Source organism: Charadrius vociferus, unplaced genomic scaffold (assembly GCF_000708025.1).
Source record: "Charadrius vociferus isolate BGI_N301 unplaced genomic scaffold, ASM70802v2 scaffold147, whole genome shotgun sequence".
NCBI classification, from domain to species: domain Eukaryota; kingdom Metazoa; phylum Chordata; class Aves; order Charadriiformes; family Charadriidae; genus Charadrius; species Charadrius vociferus.
The window spans coordinates 1,638,694-1,653,840 of record NW_009649570.1 but is presented as its reverse complement, the minus strand read 5'-3'; the positions used below and the strand labels follow the sequence as shown (position 1 = coordinate 1,653,840).

Sequence of the window (15,147 nt, the reverse complement as noted above, 5' to 3'; positions counted from 1 at the left end):
TGCTGAACCTTATTTTCAGTCCTCTGCTTCTCCACCTCTGACAACTGCAGATGATTTAGGAGAGGATTTCCATCCCCAAATGTATTTTTAGTATTGCTTTCAATTTCACCGTCACCTTACCTCAGACAGGCGCTGGCCTCCATTCCACGCCTCTCAACGGCCCAGAAAAGGAAACAAAGGCTGAGGCTGGTTCAGCTGCTTGGATGAACTGCTGTCAGCAGAGCCGAAGTGATGCTGTAACCATGTAATTGGTAATGCAGATAACCCACATACAGCTCCACTGTCCTCCACTCAATACTTTGCTCGTTCAATAAAAAGTGGAAATAATTCCTGGTAAAACAAGGAGGGAGGGATACTTGGCTCCTGCTTCCCCTTCTTTGGCCCTCTTTGGGACTTACCATAGGAGGTGTGCAAGAAGGAAAAGAACAGGGAGAGAAATTTAGACAGTCAGATGTCTTTCATCTTATGTATTACACAATCCTAGGCTAGGGAGTAGGTCATGTCCCCTCAGTTCATCCACCTGCAGAGGTCATTTCCCTCTTTTGTTCTTTACACTATCCCTGTATTCTTCTGTCCTCACCTTGCTGTTTTCCTTTACTGTCTCTAAACGGCAGAAAACAAAAGACCATTAATTGTGTCACCATCTGATCTTACAAACCCACCAGTGTGGGTGGTAGGAAGCAGTTAGCTCTCCAGAAAGGCATTTCAGACCAGAATGTATTTATTTTAAAAGGGATATCTTTTATTTGTAACATGCCCGGTGATGCAGCATGACTTCAGCGGTGCATGCACTATCGTGGTTTCTCACTGTCCATCGCTGGACGAGGGAGAAAGTCTGTTACCTCCTAACAGTGCTGGGAAGTGCTGCTGTGCCACATTCCAAGAGCTCCTCTGTATAAAAGAGGACTTGGAGTTGATGCTTGAAAGCCTTACTTACACAGTCCTTTCTCCTCTATATTGCTTCAACGTTGCTTCATTTTAAAAGAAACTTCCATTTTACAGTAGAGACACTTAACACCCTTTTGTGCCATAAATCTATAAATACAGATGCAGAACCTATAGCATATTTAGCAGAGAGAAGCCCTGTCAAGCAAGTAATCCAAAATACACTCACTGTAAAGTCCACAACATTCCAAAATAGAAGAAGAGAGTTCTGTTAAAGAAGGCCACTAGCAGCAAGAGTCAGCTCTACAAGAGGCTGCTACTACCACATTCACAGTTAAATTGCCACCCACACTCTGAAGTCAGGCTTGGCTTGGTGGCTTTTGTCACTAGCAAGAAGCTGGAAGCATTAGCTGTTGTGAAAACTGAGGAAAACCTAATCATCTTGGATGGTTTAGGAGCAGGATGAAAATTCCCCCCCAAACAATGATCTTTGTCTACTACAGATTTATTTTACCTTTGCCTCTGTTGCCATCATGAAAATGAAGTACTTAAAATTACTACAGATTGGTCCAAAAAGGACACTTGAAGACATGGCTTAATGTTAAATGGTTTTGGTGTGTTTTAAAGTACACAAGTTTTTTCAGTGTCCTTTGTAGCTACCTAAGAACTCCCACCCATGTGATTTGAGGCCAAGGGGGAAAAATCAGATTTTTCCTAGCTTAAACCAACAGTTTTTCTGGATTTCCTCTCTACTGAGGTAGATGATTATCCTTCCGTAAGTACCTAATATGCACTTATGTACAACAGCTCAGATAATACATTAAGATAATACTTTTACCTATGCAATATGTTAAAAGGAAAAGCACCCAAAAAATAGGGAATTGCATTTTTCAGACACTGTCCCTTTTTCTGAATTATTTAGAACAATACCAGGTATACCTGCTCCCACAAGTTAAAAAAAAAAAAAATAATTCAGCCCACATTTTACATAGTTGTGAAGTCCATCATTTGCCAGGGATGGGTAAATACCATCCAGAGTAGAGCAGGAACTTACCAAGAAGTACAGCAACGTATGAGAAAGATGACAACCACTTTAGTGGATAGCTGATACTGACCTTAAATATCCTCCCAAGCCTGTTCCAACATTAGAAGCATTTCATAAACAAAACCCACCAAAACCAACTGCTGTCATTTGAGCCCTTTGCAAACAGTGAGTTTACTTGCACAGTGCTCCTGTGATATATGGAGATTACATAGGTTTACTGAAACACAATTGTTAAGTACTGTGCAGCATTCAGCCAGAGAATCTGGGAACAAAATGTAGATGTTAATCCATTGCCTTAACCACTGTAAAAGCCTTTCTTTCTTAATGAGCATGAGTTACGTTTATCTTCTGTTTCATGGTATTTAAAAAAGAAGTTAGGTTTCATATTTATTTTGTATTCACAGTACAGCACACTTGATATGCCGTCTTGTACTTTCAAGACATTTTTAAATAAAAGTATTTTTCAACTACGTGGTTCTCCTCACTTATGCATTCACTCTCTTCAGAACAGCAGGACATACAAGGAGGAGCCAAGCAAATGGGTGTGTTTACGTCCCAAGGTTTTCTCCCTTTTATGCAGATTTAAGAAACAGTAACTGCGTGTTAGCTGTGGTTGCTTCAAAACAGAGCCTCCCTTCTACCTTGAACACATCTCCCTGAAGGAACTTGCCATTCTCATTCTCTACTCGTGACAGATCCAAACCACCAAAAGCCAAGTTCGTTTAGGTGACAAGTGAGGTCTGGCAGGGACACGCATGCAAACAGCAATGCAAAACTAATATCTCTCCCTGTCGTCGCTTTTGTATGCATACAGTTAAGCAGTTGAAATAGGTTAAAGATAGATTAACCTAAGATAAAATTAAATTCCAGACAAATGTGCCACTGTACAGGGCAGGTGCAATAGTGCAAATATAATCAGAAACTGGAAGTATGTCCATACAAGTTGACATGACCTGCACTTGGCAGCCTCTCTGTCAAAACTGCTAGGGGACAAACATAATCCAATTTTGACTTTCACTCATCGTGTCCTGCACACTTCCATATCAACCTGTTTAAGATGCACACTGGTATGCATCCTTCACATCCTCCTCGCCCCACACAGGGAAATTTGTGCCTACAGTCAGATTTTCTCATGAAACAGATTTTAACGCTGCACAAGAGTAGCTCCCAGGCTCTAGGTTCAGTGAACCTAGCAAAAGGTCATTATCATTGAATTATTTTCAATTCAAGCGATTACGTTCACTCCTGGCGCCGTAATATGAGCAAATGTAATAAAAGTTCCGATTTGATACTATTAAATACAGTATGGATATTTTATATTTCTTACCACAGTTTTTACAGTTTCACAAATATCAAAACCCAGGTGTACATGTCCATTTTGCAACATAGCATGACTATACAATTCCAAAAAGAGCAGGCATTTCAAAGACACAATTCTGAAGTGTAAACACAGTGTACAAGCTCTTCACCTCACAATCCAGGTGCTATGCAGTAGCAGCTGAGGTAACACCATACAGCATGAACTCAACAAATGGTTGGTTTGCCTCAAGATGATTTTTAGCATCCTTCTGTCCCATCCCCTGTTCAGTCTTTAGTTCTCCCCCAAGTTATACAAACATACAATAAATACATTTCTGATTTTAAAGGACACTTAGACAAGTCATGAGGATTTATGTGAGTACAGTACATTTAAGTTCAAGTGCAAAAAAAGTAACTAGTGGCTAGTCATCGATGTTTCTTTTTATTGTCTATGGTGTTGGTCCCAGGCACCACCGGAACATAGGTTGTTCTAAACGCACAGCTAAAACACAGCTATGGGGCACCCCTTCAGTCAAGCTAACTGGATGTCAAAGTGGGTAAAACCCCACACCCCCTTTCCTGCTTAGCTTCTGCCATCTTCCTCTCCCCTAACCCTGTGCTCCTGTTAATCTTGCCTCTGGATCACCGTACAGTCTCACAGCACGCACCTTCCCCATGGAAGGGCCCAACACATCACAGACATCTGAATTCAAGGAGGGCTGAGCAATACTCACTCAGTCCCGTAGAAGCTGAGTGCTCAAAATCTCCCAGGAACAAGCTGTTAATAAAAGCAAATGGGCCAAAACCCTCTCCTGACTAAACCTCCCAGACCCCTCCTTGAGCCCCAGGACATCCCTCCAGCAGCAATTTTCACTATGCACTAGCAAGTGAGCTGGCTGCAGTTAATATTGAACAGCATAACAAAACAATCCAAAGTCTTCCAGTGTCTTGACATTGGGCAAAGTAACTTCCTAAACATACTGCAATTTAGTTATGTTGGCTTCCTCCTGAGAATCTTGCACTCTACTTGATTTCCGTGTGAACAACTTTGCCCCTATAATCCTAATCATTAAGATTTGTAGGTAATTCCTCCCTACCCCCCACCTTCCCTAGGCACTTAAAGCTTACTGTTTGCTTAATAAATAACCACAGTAACTACACTGCATTAAATAAACCATAGATGATGAAAATGACGTATAGATGATGAAATAAAACCCCAAAAAGACACTGTGTCCATTGAAACCCTTGATCAATCTCAGGTTGTGCAATCTTGATCAAAGATTCTTGTCTCAGTACAACATCAAACCTAAAATTACTCAAATGCACCCAATCTATGCCCAACTGAAGGGCTGCAAGTGCAGAGGTTAACTTCTTCAGAAGCCTTCCTCCAGCTTTTTTGTTTCACTAAAACACCAGTTCAAAACCTTTGCTTTGCAGAACTAAACCTTTATCTCAAACAAGATAACATGGGCTTCAAAAACATATTCTTTGAATATGTGTGTGTTTTACTTAATCCATCACCGTAATATGAAGATACACTTGCTAAAGCTACTCTGTTTCTGAGAAATCTTTACAGAGACAGTTTCATGCTGTTCCTATATTTATTGGATCTGATATTTTCTAATAAACAATGCAGGGAAACTCAGTTTCTCTCCTAAAAAAGTCTTTTCATTTTGTCTTGGGAACAAATTCAAGGAAAATTATCCGATCAGGCCAGACACTCTGTCCCTCAACAAGTCAAGAGCGAACTCCCTTTTTCTACAGATTGCAAAGAAATCTCACAGCACTTGACTCAGCTTTAGCAAAGCAGCCAAGAATTCTTCCTACCGTTAGATCTGTCCATATCACTTCCCTCAAGAATTCCGAACTTTTGGCTTCCCTGCTCATGTTGCTCTGTGTAGTCATATGAATATTCTTTATATAGTTAAAAGCTTGCACTGCATCACATTATGATCGTTAAGATGAAGGAAGTCCTACTTTTGAGCTCCTACTCCAGCATTTCCCAGGTGAGAAGCAGAATTCCATGCACTGGATTTGATAAGATGAGCGTGTCTCAGGGCCCTGCAGCAGCAGGTTGAGCATCATGATCCGACACAACGCTGTCGCCATCTACTTGGGAATCTGATGTTGCTGTAGGTGTTGGTGCTGAACAATTTCTGGACTGCCCAGAATCTGTCGGATTTTGGGGTTGTCTTGCTGAGCTGGCTGACGAAGCACTGCAATTCTCATTGATTTTCTAAAGAGAGGGGAAAGGATTGCATGCAAAAAGTAAGTATAAGCACCCATGACACTATCCCCAGTAGTATACCCCCAGATGCATTCAGGCACTTCTGGAAGTTCACAAAGCACTTATTTTGAATGCCCGCAACATAACAAATCAAACTTAAAGAAGCCAAGCAAAAGTAGTACATTTAAATCCAGATGACACTAATAGCAAGCAGACAGCAGCTTACCTTCCATCTCTTTTCCTAACTGCACTTTCCCAAGAAGCATGCAAAAAACAAACTTGTTGTGTTTCAAGGGAAAAAAAACACAATTAACTGGACTTCAAAGTGTTCAGACAATATCATTATTTTGACCAAACAATTCTGCAAAAATTTTTCACGCTCCTTAAATGTAGCTTTCCTCAGTAGTTCCCTCCCTCCCCAAGATACCGCTCAGACAGAACTTTCGCAGTACCGATGTACGATTCTATCCAGTCTACTCAAACAGGCCTCACAAAGGACCTTAAGAACAGATTCAAACACCCGTTATATTCCCCAGGGTTGAGACAGCAAGCCTCACGCTAATACATTTCACTTTAGGAAATGACACAGTATCTACAATTATTTGTTTTGCGCTGAGGAATAGAGAATATGGCAAGTATGTCCCTTTGTTTGAAAGAGTATAAACAAGCAGTAGCAAAATTGCGCCAAAATCTTAATGAAATAAGAAGGAATAATTTTTGTCACTAATTCTCTTTTCTGTGCACTGACCCTCCTTCCAAACGATTTTCATTTTGAGAAGGCTATATAAGAAATTTAGTAAAAGAGCTGGGCAGTTTTTTTCTAGTTTCAGTATTTTAATGTCATCAGCCTTAAACAAATGACTGAGCACAAAACCTGAAATGTTTTGGAGAAGGTCTGTCCTTTTGGGGTGCTGAAATAGGGATAAGAGATTTTAAGGAATACAAACACTGAAGAAAAAGTACAATGGGGTGCATTGAATTTTGGCACATCAACAAGAACTACTGTTATATCAGTACTGTATTTTTACAGGAAGGGAAAAATCATGTGCCACAGAAATGCCAACAGGCACGAAAGCTCTTTCTGGCTTCTTCACAATTCTTAGTGAAGCAGCCGGGTCATGTCCCGCAGTGTTGGACAAGTCCCTCTCAGACACCACGCAACTGCAAAACATTCTTTTCTTGCTGTGTTCATTGTGTAAGTTCTGTGCAACTGCTTTTCTCTGATTTCTCTTTTTAAAAGGGGGACAGCTTATACTAACCAAGACCCTGAGGACATTTACCAATGGGAAACAGAGCGTTTTTTCTGGACAAATTACTTTGATGTAAGAGACGCAGTGACATCTCCAACGTCACTATAAAAGCCACGTTGTTTGACTCAACGAAGTTCAAGAACAAACAAACAAAAAACCTGACCAACCTAAAGCAGCCATGCCTCTAAATATATTTTGAAGAATAACGACAACCAAGAAAGGCAGGAGATTGCTGACCAGGTGAAATTCCTACACACTCTGCTCTGCTGATTCACGGTCACATCCCAAATTACCCGTTTCTAAAGACAGCAGTTGTGGAAAAAGCATTTCTCTGTTTACGCCTACCAGGTGCACAAGAAGGAAGCTCACCCACTCCTTCCAAACAGGCAAACACAGTGGTTTTAACATTAACCTTGCTGTTCTAAAACTTGCATTGACAGCATTTCCCTACTTTGCTTAAGCAGTGTGCTTCAGTTCCATTCTGAAAGGCATTTCCACAGCATTAGATGATAGTTCAAGATATAGGCCCATCCAATCATTGATGAAGCTACTAAAAGTATTTTGGGGGCAGACTGGACAGAAGGGAAATGGTGTAAAGTAAGCATCAGCAATCAGACATTTTAAGTCATAGAATGGCTCTTGTCTGGTGTAACTCTACAGATTAAAAAAAAAAAAAAAAAGATATATACTTTATTTGAACAGAAGGCTCTGTATCCCATCAGTAGTTGTCTGGAATACCTATTTCTGCAACGATGTAGACATTTGACAGCATCACCCAAGGAAGCAAAACTAGATAAAAATCATTTTACACTCTGTTAAGCGGCTGTGCATCTTCACGTTCAATTATCACCTTGTAAATTTTGCAAAATGCGTAACCCACAGATTTCAACTAATATGAAAACAAATGTAAACTTAAAGTGAATTCAAGTATAACCAAGCCTGTAAAACGATAGTCTCTTTCTACAGCTCTCCCTCCCTTCCCATCTTCAGGAAGATAATACTTGCAAAAATAGTTATTCCTGCTCTACTATACATAGAAAACAACTCTATTGCATGCACTATTTCAACTACTGTTTCACAACTCCTGATTTTTTTACAAGCCGACAAAAGAACACCTGCCAGGTACTAACAGATTTACCCAGCTATAAAGGTTTTCCAGCATCCAACAAATACATAAGAACTTCCTGTACATTAGAAGATTACCTGCAATGGCTGATTCTCAGGAGCTGGATTGGTTTTGGATAGTTTAACCATCTCTTTTATCTGGTAGACGGCATAAGCTAAGGTGACCCAAGGAGAAGAGCTGATGCCCCAGGCTGGCTTGTTCACATCTTCTTGCTCTTCTTGGTGTTTAGTTTTCTTTACAGGGAGTCTGGGCTCAGTCCGAGGCATGATGTCTTCCGATTGCTGTTGTACAAGGTCAATAGTTGCTATGGGAACAGGACTGGAAGGCACTGGGATCCTTTCCGCCAGCATTGTCTTTTCTGAAGTTTAAAATAAAATAATCACTGGCAAAGCCAATGAGCTTGAAAAAGAAATGCGAAGCAGACAATGAACGCTAAGTGCGTCGTGCTTTCATAACATGGTTATCACTGTACTGAAAGCAGAACACTGGCACAAACAGCCAGGAGCGAGACATGCCACAATGCAGTTAGGGAAACACAACATGGATTTTGCCTTACAAGAAAGGCTGTTCTGCAACTGCAGCGACGTATTTTAGATATCTGCATAAATAGGAGGGGCAAACGAGTATAAAGAGGTTTGTCTGTTCCCAGCTACCCATTAGAAATATGTATTTTCACGTTATGTGGAAGAAGTCATTTTCGTGTCATATGTGAAGTGAAAATAAGTCTTTTAGACTCGTAGCAAACTTCTTTCTCTGTGTAAAGCCTGCATCCTACTACTCACTCATAACTAAACACTGGCTTCAAACATGAACCATTTGGTGAAGCTGCACGGTCTACATCATCAGAACAGCCGTTTCTGATCTTAAAATTTCTAAACCTACTGATTTGACTTAAAGAAGTTGTTCTACACCTTCACTGCTTTTTTTATTTAAGAAACAAGCCACCTCCATAGTTACTATGGAGTTACGCAGTAGTGAGAAAAGAACAAGGTTAGAGTGACACACTGGAGGAGACAAAATTTCTGTCACAGAGTTTCAGATAAAGGAAGAAATCCTCCCGACAGAACTTTACATCTAAGGTCTTCCAATAATCTGAAATAGTTTTCAAAACTGTCTTGAAATGTCATCCATAAAATGACTGTCATGACCCAACACAATGTGCCTTACACTCTTGAAGAGCCAGACTATTTATATACAAAAATTAATTAAACAGATTTTTATAAACCCTTGGATATTTTAAGTAATAGCTGTATGTTCTTTACAAGTCTATAAATAACACAGTCTGTAAATTTTGAGAAAGTATTTTTTCTGAGTAGAAATATTTTACCGATGAAAAAGATCTTTTTTTCAAAATTATAAAATTGTATTTTGTTTACAGCCTCTTAGAGAGTACTGGATATTTTAAGCAATGGCTGGATGTTCTCTAGTAGTGAAGAAATGAAGAGACTAATCCTGCACACGCTTGACGACATGATTAGTTTTACTCATCCAACTGGTCATGTTGAAAGCAACCTAATTACTGCCACGCTTAAAATTAGTATACACACTGTTAAGATGGGTAGTGTGTATTAAATGAAAACCGAAGACTGAAACAAACAAAATAGAATAAGGCCACTAAGAACAAACTATTCTTTTGTAGGTTCACATGTAATTAACTGAAAGTTGACAGGAAAATGAAACAGCAAGTATCCCTTTCACCTTTTCATTTTTTGCCATTATCATTTGAACAGAGGTGAAGAAAATTATAGCAAAATAAATATTTGAACACTTCAGTACAGGCAACTTGATAACTAGTCAAGGACAATTCATTTAATATTCCAGCTAAAGAAAACTGACTTTCACTTCATACTCAAAGCTCATATAGGAAATCAACATTTGGGTAAAAAGCAGCTCAAAAATTCATGACTTTTCAGAATATGCCACAGTTTTGTTGCCTTTGTAAGAATTAGTTTTATGCTAAATCCTTATACTTTGCACCAATTATTTCATTTCTGGTTAGCTTTTATATTAATAAAGGCGGAGATGAAAAAGCTCAAGTTCCACCTGAGGGAAGATTTCTCAGGTGCCAGAACAGAAGTGCAGCCACTTATAAAAGCTTCTGTCTTTTGAAGCCATTTCTACAATTTCTGGCAGAGGTGGCTTGGACTGGTAGACTAAGAATGCGTGCGGTGGTCAAGGTGACCTTAAAGAACTGATGCAAGTGCAACAACTCACTACAGCTGTAAAGGCTATCCTAAGGGATTCTGAGAACCGAGAGGACATATAGGTAGTAAAATAAGTTATGCTTTTCTCCTATTGACATCCAAGAACTCAATGCTGCCCTTCTAACAGCAGCAGCTCACCAATTTCTATCATTGCTCAGGAAAAACCTTCTCACTTGAAAGCAAACTGTTTTCTCAAAATCTGAGTAAAGACACCAAACGTACAAAATTAAAGCCACAGGGAGCAGCTTCTGAGATACCTTTTTTCACTAGCTCTAATTTTGTAGTGTCTCAGTGATGTGAATATTTACCTTCTTCTTCATCAGGAACCAACAGCCACTGGATCAGTGCAAATAGAAGAAGAATCACTAAACAAGCCATCCCTATTCCTCTGAATGTGGCAGCAGGACCTGTAATGAGATTTTAGTTTTTTAATTGAGAATCTACTGACTTAATAAAATGAGTCAGCATTATACACTCCTTGGGTACGCATTGTCCCATGTAGACTCTTATTAGCTTGTTTCATTACATTTTCCTCCCCCAACATTTCAACAGGCTTTGCAAAGGATTTTTAACCAAGTAATTAGATTCTCATTTGTTCATTGAGAGGCTGCATAGTATCAACCTATTCTCTCACAAAGGATTCATTTATCTTACTTACGGATCAGGTTGGAGATTTGCTCACACACTACTAAAAATATCCAGGCATAACTTATTTAATCAATCTGTAACGCTGAAAGGACAAAGCCGTAAGCAACCCGGTCTGAACTGAGTGCTGACCTTGCTTTGATCAGGGCCGTGGACTGGAGATCTCCTGAGGTCCCTGGTCTATGTTCTATGATTCCATGACTTATACAAAGTATATCACTCTTTAAAACAGAACAATACCTTAAGCATAAATAAGTTTAAAGCTGGTAGTTCAGTAAAACCAGAACTTCAATAAATAAACCAAAAATCTTCCAATACAATTTTTGCTTACCAAAGTAATTGACCAAAACTCCTCCAACCATAGCTCCGCATCCTCTGCCCAACCCCAAGTGGAGACCTTGCAGGATTCCCTGGGCTGACGTTCTCAGCTCTGGAGGCACTGCCGCGCTAAGGTATGAAATACAAGCTGCCCATATAGCCGCATGCGTGACACCTAGAGAGATGAAACACTGTGAAGAGCACGGGGTCCAGAGCATACTAACACAACATCACAGCAACTGCACTCACCCATTGGAGCACGAGTTGGAGAAAAACAACAAAATCCCCTCACTGACAAGTGTCTAGGAAGTACAAATCAGCTTTTGGTAACGTGATAGTGGCAACCAAGCCATGGGGAGATGACAACTCCTTCTCCTGCAGAGTCTGTCAATAGCTCTTTCTCCCTCTAAGATGACCTCACTTCTCTTCTTGAGACACAGTCCCTAGGAAGACTAAAGCGTGTTAAAAGTCTCTCTGCCAGACTCCTCGTCCCTTCAAGAGTGACTCGGGGCCTTTGAAATACGGTCCTGATTTCATAAGCCGCAGGCAATTAAAGCACTGATGCCTCTCAGCAGTCTCCTTGCTGCCACAGTGAAGGCAGTGCAAAGGTCATAAAACCCAAACAGAATCAGAGATATCGATGTCATTTCAGAGGCAAGAATTAATCCCCTCCTGCCCTTCTCACTTCCCTCCCCCCCCAAAATCAACTGCCTCCAAGCAAACTCTTTCTGAACTCAACACCAACACACTCTGCATTTAGCACCGAATGGTCTGGATGGGAAAAGCACGTAAGCTCCTCAGGGTAGGCCGAAGATGCTGATTTTTACGCCTGCTGCTTGGAGGCAGAGTCAGCGTGCCCTTCCTCCCGCTATGACTGCATCCTGCGTAGGCGCTGCCGCACGCTGCTGCCTCCCATTTCACCCACTCCCGCTCCGGGGACTGAGCACAGCAGAGGTCCTCACTGCTACAAACAACCACCATGTATCCCAGACAGCCCCAGCTCTCCAGCAGAGATTTGGAAAGTCTCTTTCTGGCACATGCCTTATAGATTCAGGGTCATGAACATTTTTTCCTACTGGAGGAGAAAGACAGCTTAAGGGGAAGGACAGGGAACGCCCATCATCATGCAGAAACTTGCTCCAGGTGGAGCCCTCATCTTTGAGCACCTGCTTGGTGGGGGTTTTGTGCAGTAGGGAAGAACAGGAGAGGAAAAAGCAGGGTTGTGGAGAAGTTGGGGAAAAAAAAACAACCAAACCACAGTTTTGTAGCTCATCACATGTTAAATAAGCCTGAACTATTTTGCCACCCTCAGATTGAGTGGGAATATTTTTTTCTTATTTGAGTGGTACTAAAAATAGTCATCACAGCTTACCAATGCCTGTGCTCTACTGCCTCGGTTTTAAAAAAGTGCTGGCACAACTGATGATTCAGTCAACATATTTCTGTCCTCTACACTTGACTTACTAATGAACAGTTGGACACTCAATAATTACTTAGGCATTTAGGCTGAAGACTCATAAGAGCAAGAAAACACATGATTTTGTAACATACTCAGAGAATAACCTGGGTTTTGCTTATTTGTAAAAGTGTAAATAGCACTGCATGGAATTGATACAGTTCAGGTATAGACATGTCAGATATCCACTAGGCCGTACATTCATTTTCATTCCAAATCTAAATAAAAATTTCTCAGGCTTTGGGTTTGTAAAGGCCACCTTTATACACTGCAGAGCTGGTTTTGGTAACAGTACATCATCTTGTTGAAAAATAAAAGGCTTATATTAGGACAAGTGTACTTTACCTTACCACTTACAGTTTAAGGCTTTAAAACTCAGATTTTTCAATCCAAAAAGCTCAGAGTTTTAAAACTCACTGAGTACCTACTTTTTAAATGCAGGCTCACATACGTATTGAATATAGCAACCAAGAACTATCCCAATAACAAAGCAAAGCTAATCTAACATAGATCATGGGGTTTTTTGTTTTAGAAAGGATATCAATTAATGTAAAACACTCGGTTTTATCAGTTGTTAAAGAATAAGTCAAATATTAAAGCCAGGCAAATCAAAGACACATCAGAAATTATTTGAACCGTGAAGCACAATACTACTGTATTTGTCTGAAAACAAAAGGCCCTACTTAACCAACAGGTTCTTGGATGTTTTCACCTTTACTAGACAATCCAGATAGAACACAGTGTTCTCTGTTCCTCCGAAAACAAATCCATACCTTTAAACCAGCTTGTTTCACTTGCCTTTAAAGGTATGGGCTTTTTTTTTTTTTTAGTATGTGTACATTACTAATGTGATTTTTATTATAACTATTTATAGAACAGTAACTATTTGGAACAGTTTTTACAACCTCTACAAGAAGTCTGGTCTGGATTACTGCTAATCACAATTCATTTTTTAAAAGAAGTTGTTCACAATACATATATTGTGACATTTGCTAAAACCACTAACCACCATTTCACCATCTGGACTATAGTTCCAACACGCGTACCAACCCTAGTGTTATGCTCAAAATAGTGATGTTTAGCAAACAGGATAATTTACCTATAAACCAAGAGTTGAAAATTTGGGAAGCCAAATTTATTTCAAGAGAGAGATATCCTAATTATTGCCAGTTAAAGACCCAAGCTTTTTCCTCTCGAGACGTAACTGTGTTGCTGGAGCATCAGTAGAAGTCACTTCTTCGAACAGTTCTTGTTTTGGAGTTTGATGAATAACTGCTAAGTGAAAATAGCTAATTTTCAGGTTATCAATATAGTTTGGCACTTTAGAAAATTCATTTTATGAAAACTGGCGAGCTAGCACAGCTGTTACCAGAGAATCTGGACCGCTGCTTTGGAACAATAATTTGCAGCTAACTAGGCATATCAAAACTTAAACCATTAAGTGCGAAATGAACAAGATTGCTTGCGTGTTCGCAGACTGTGACATATAAACGCACTATACGCATTTGCCTATGAGGATGTCTTGAAATTTTCATTTATTAAAGATTCAGCCTAAGCTCTTATTTTCATCCATTGCATGTGAAGTCAATAGGGCATACAGATTCAAAACTCTAGTTTAAGAAGTGAGTTTGAACCTCCTCATTTACTCCTTTGAGAGTGCAATGATCTTAGAGTCCTCCCATCCCCATTACACTGCCAGCAACTGAAACACAGCATGGTTCTTATTGCAATCAATAGATGCAGTCTGCAGAGTCATCCTCCAGAAATCTCCCCATGCCCTTCAGCACAGCACATGGGGATAATCCTTCTTGTATTGCAGAAACACATTAAAAAGAAAAATAAATTCTTTAAAAAAATCAGCTGAAACTGTTGTTGACCTTAAAACCCCCTGAGTTCACTGAATCACAGAATGGTCAGGGTTGGAAGGGACCTCTGGAGATCATCTAGTCCAACCCCCCTGCCAGAGCAGGGTCACCTACAACAGGTTGCACAGGACAGCGTCCAGGCAGGTTTTGAATGTCTCCAGAGTGGGAGACTCCACAACCTCTCTGGGCAGCCTGTTCCAGTGCTCCACTACCCTCAAAGTAAAGAAGTTCCTTCTCATGTTAAGATGGAACTTCCTATGTTCAAGTTTATGCCCATTATCCCTCGTCTTATCACTGGGCACCACTGAAAAAAGACTGCTCCCATCCCCCTGGCATCTTCCCTTTAAGTATTTGTAAGTATTAATAAGATCCCCCCTCAATCTTCTTTTCTCTAGACTAAAGAGACCCAAGTCCCTCAGACTTTCCTCATATGAGAGATGTTCCAATCCCCTAATCATCTTCGTTGCCCTTTGCTGGACCCTCTCCAGCAGATCCCTGTCCTTCCTGAACTGGGGAGCCCAGAACTGGACGCAGTACTCCAGATGCGGTCTCACCAGGGCAGAGTAGAGGGGGAGGATGACCTCCCTCGACCTGCTGGCCACACTCTTCTTGATGCACCCCAGGATGCCATTCGCCTTCTTGGCCGCCAGGGCACATTGCTGGCTCATGGTCATCCTGTTGTCCACCAGGACTCCCAGGTCCCTCTCCACAGAGCTGCTCTCCAGGAGGTCAGCCCCCAACCTGTACTGGTGCATGGGGTTATTCCTCCCCAGATGCAGCACCCTACACTTGCCCTTGTTGAATTTCATCAGGTTTCTCTCTGCCCA

At 40.6% G+C, this 15,147-nt stretch overlaps 1 protein-coding gene across 1 annotated transcript in view; it reads right to left on the bottom strand.

Annotated features, from left to right (window-relative positions):
• Positions 1-5,245: 5,245 nt before the first annotated feature.
• Positions 5,246-15,147, bottom strand: part of MFSD6 (major facilitator superfamily domain containing 6) — a 20,429-nt gene continuing 10,527 nt past the window's right edge. The window contains exons 3-6 of the mRNA XM_009890141.1: positions 11,013-11,174; positions 10,345-10,443; positions 7,910-8,190; positions 5,246-5,465 (exon numbers count right to left, since the gene is read on the bottom strand). Of these exons, the coding sequence (XP_009888443.1) occupies positions 5,283-5,465; positions 7,910-8,190; positions 10,345-10,443; positions 11,013-11,174 (725 nt within the window). The 3' untranslated portion in view covers positions 5,246-5,282. The remainder of the gene's footprint in view (positions 5,466-7,909; positions 8,191-10,344; positions 10,444-11,012; positions 11,175-15,147) is intronic.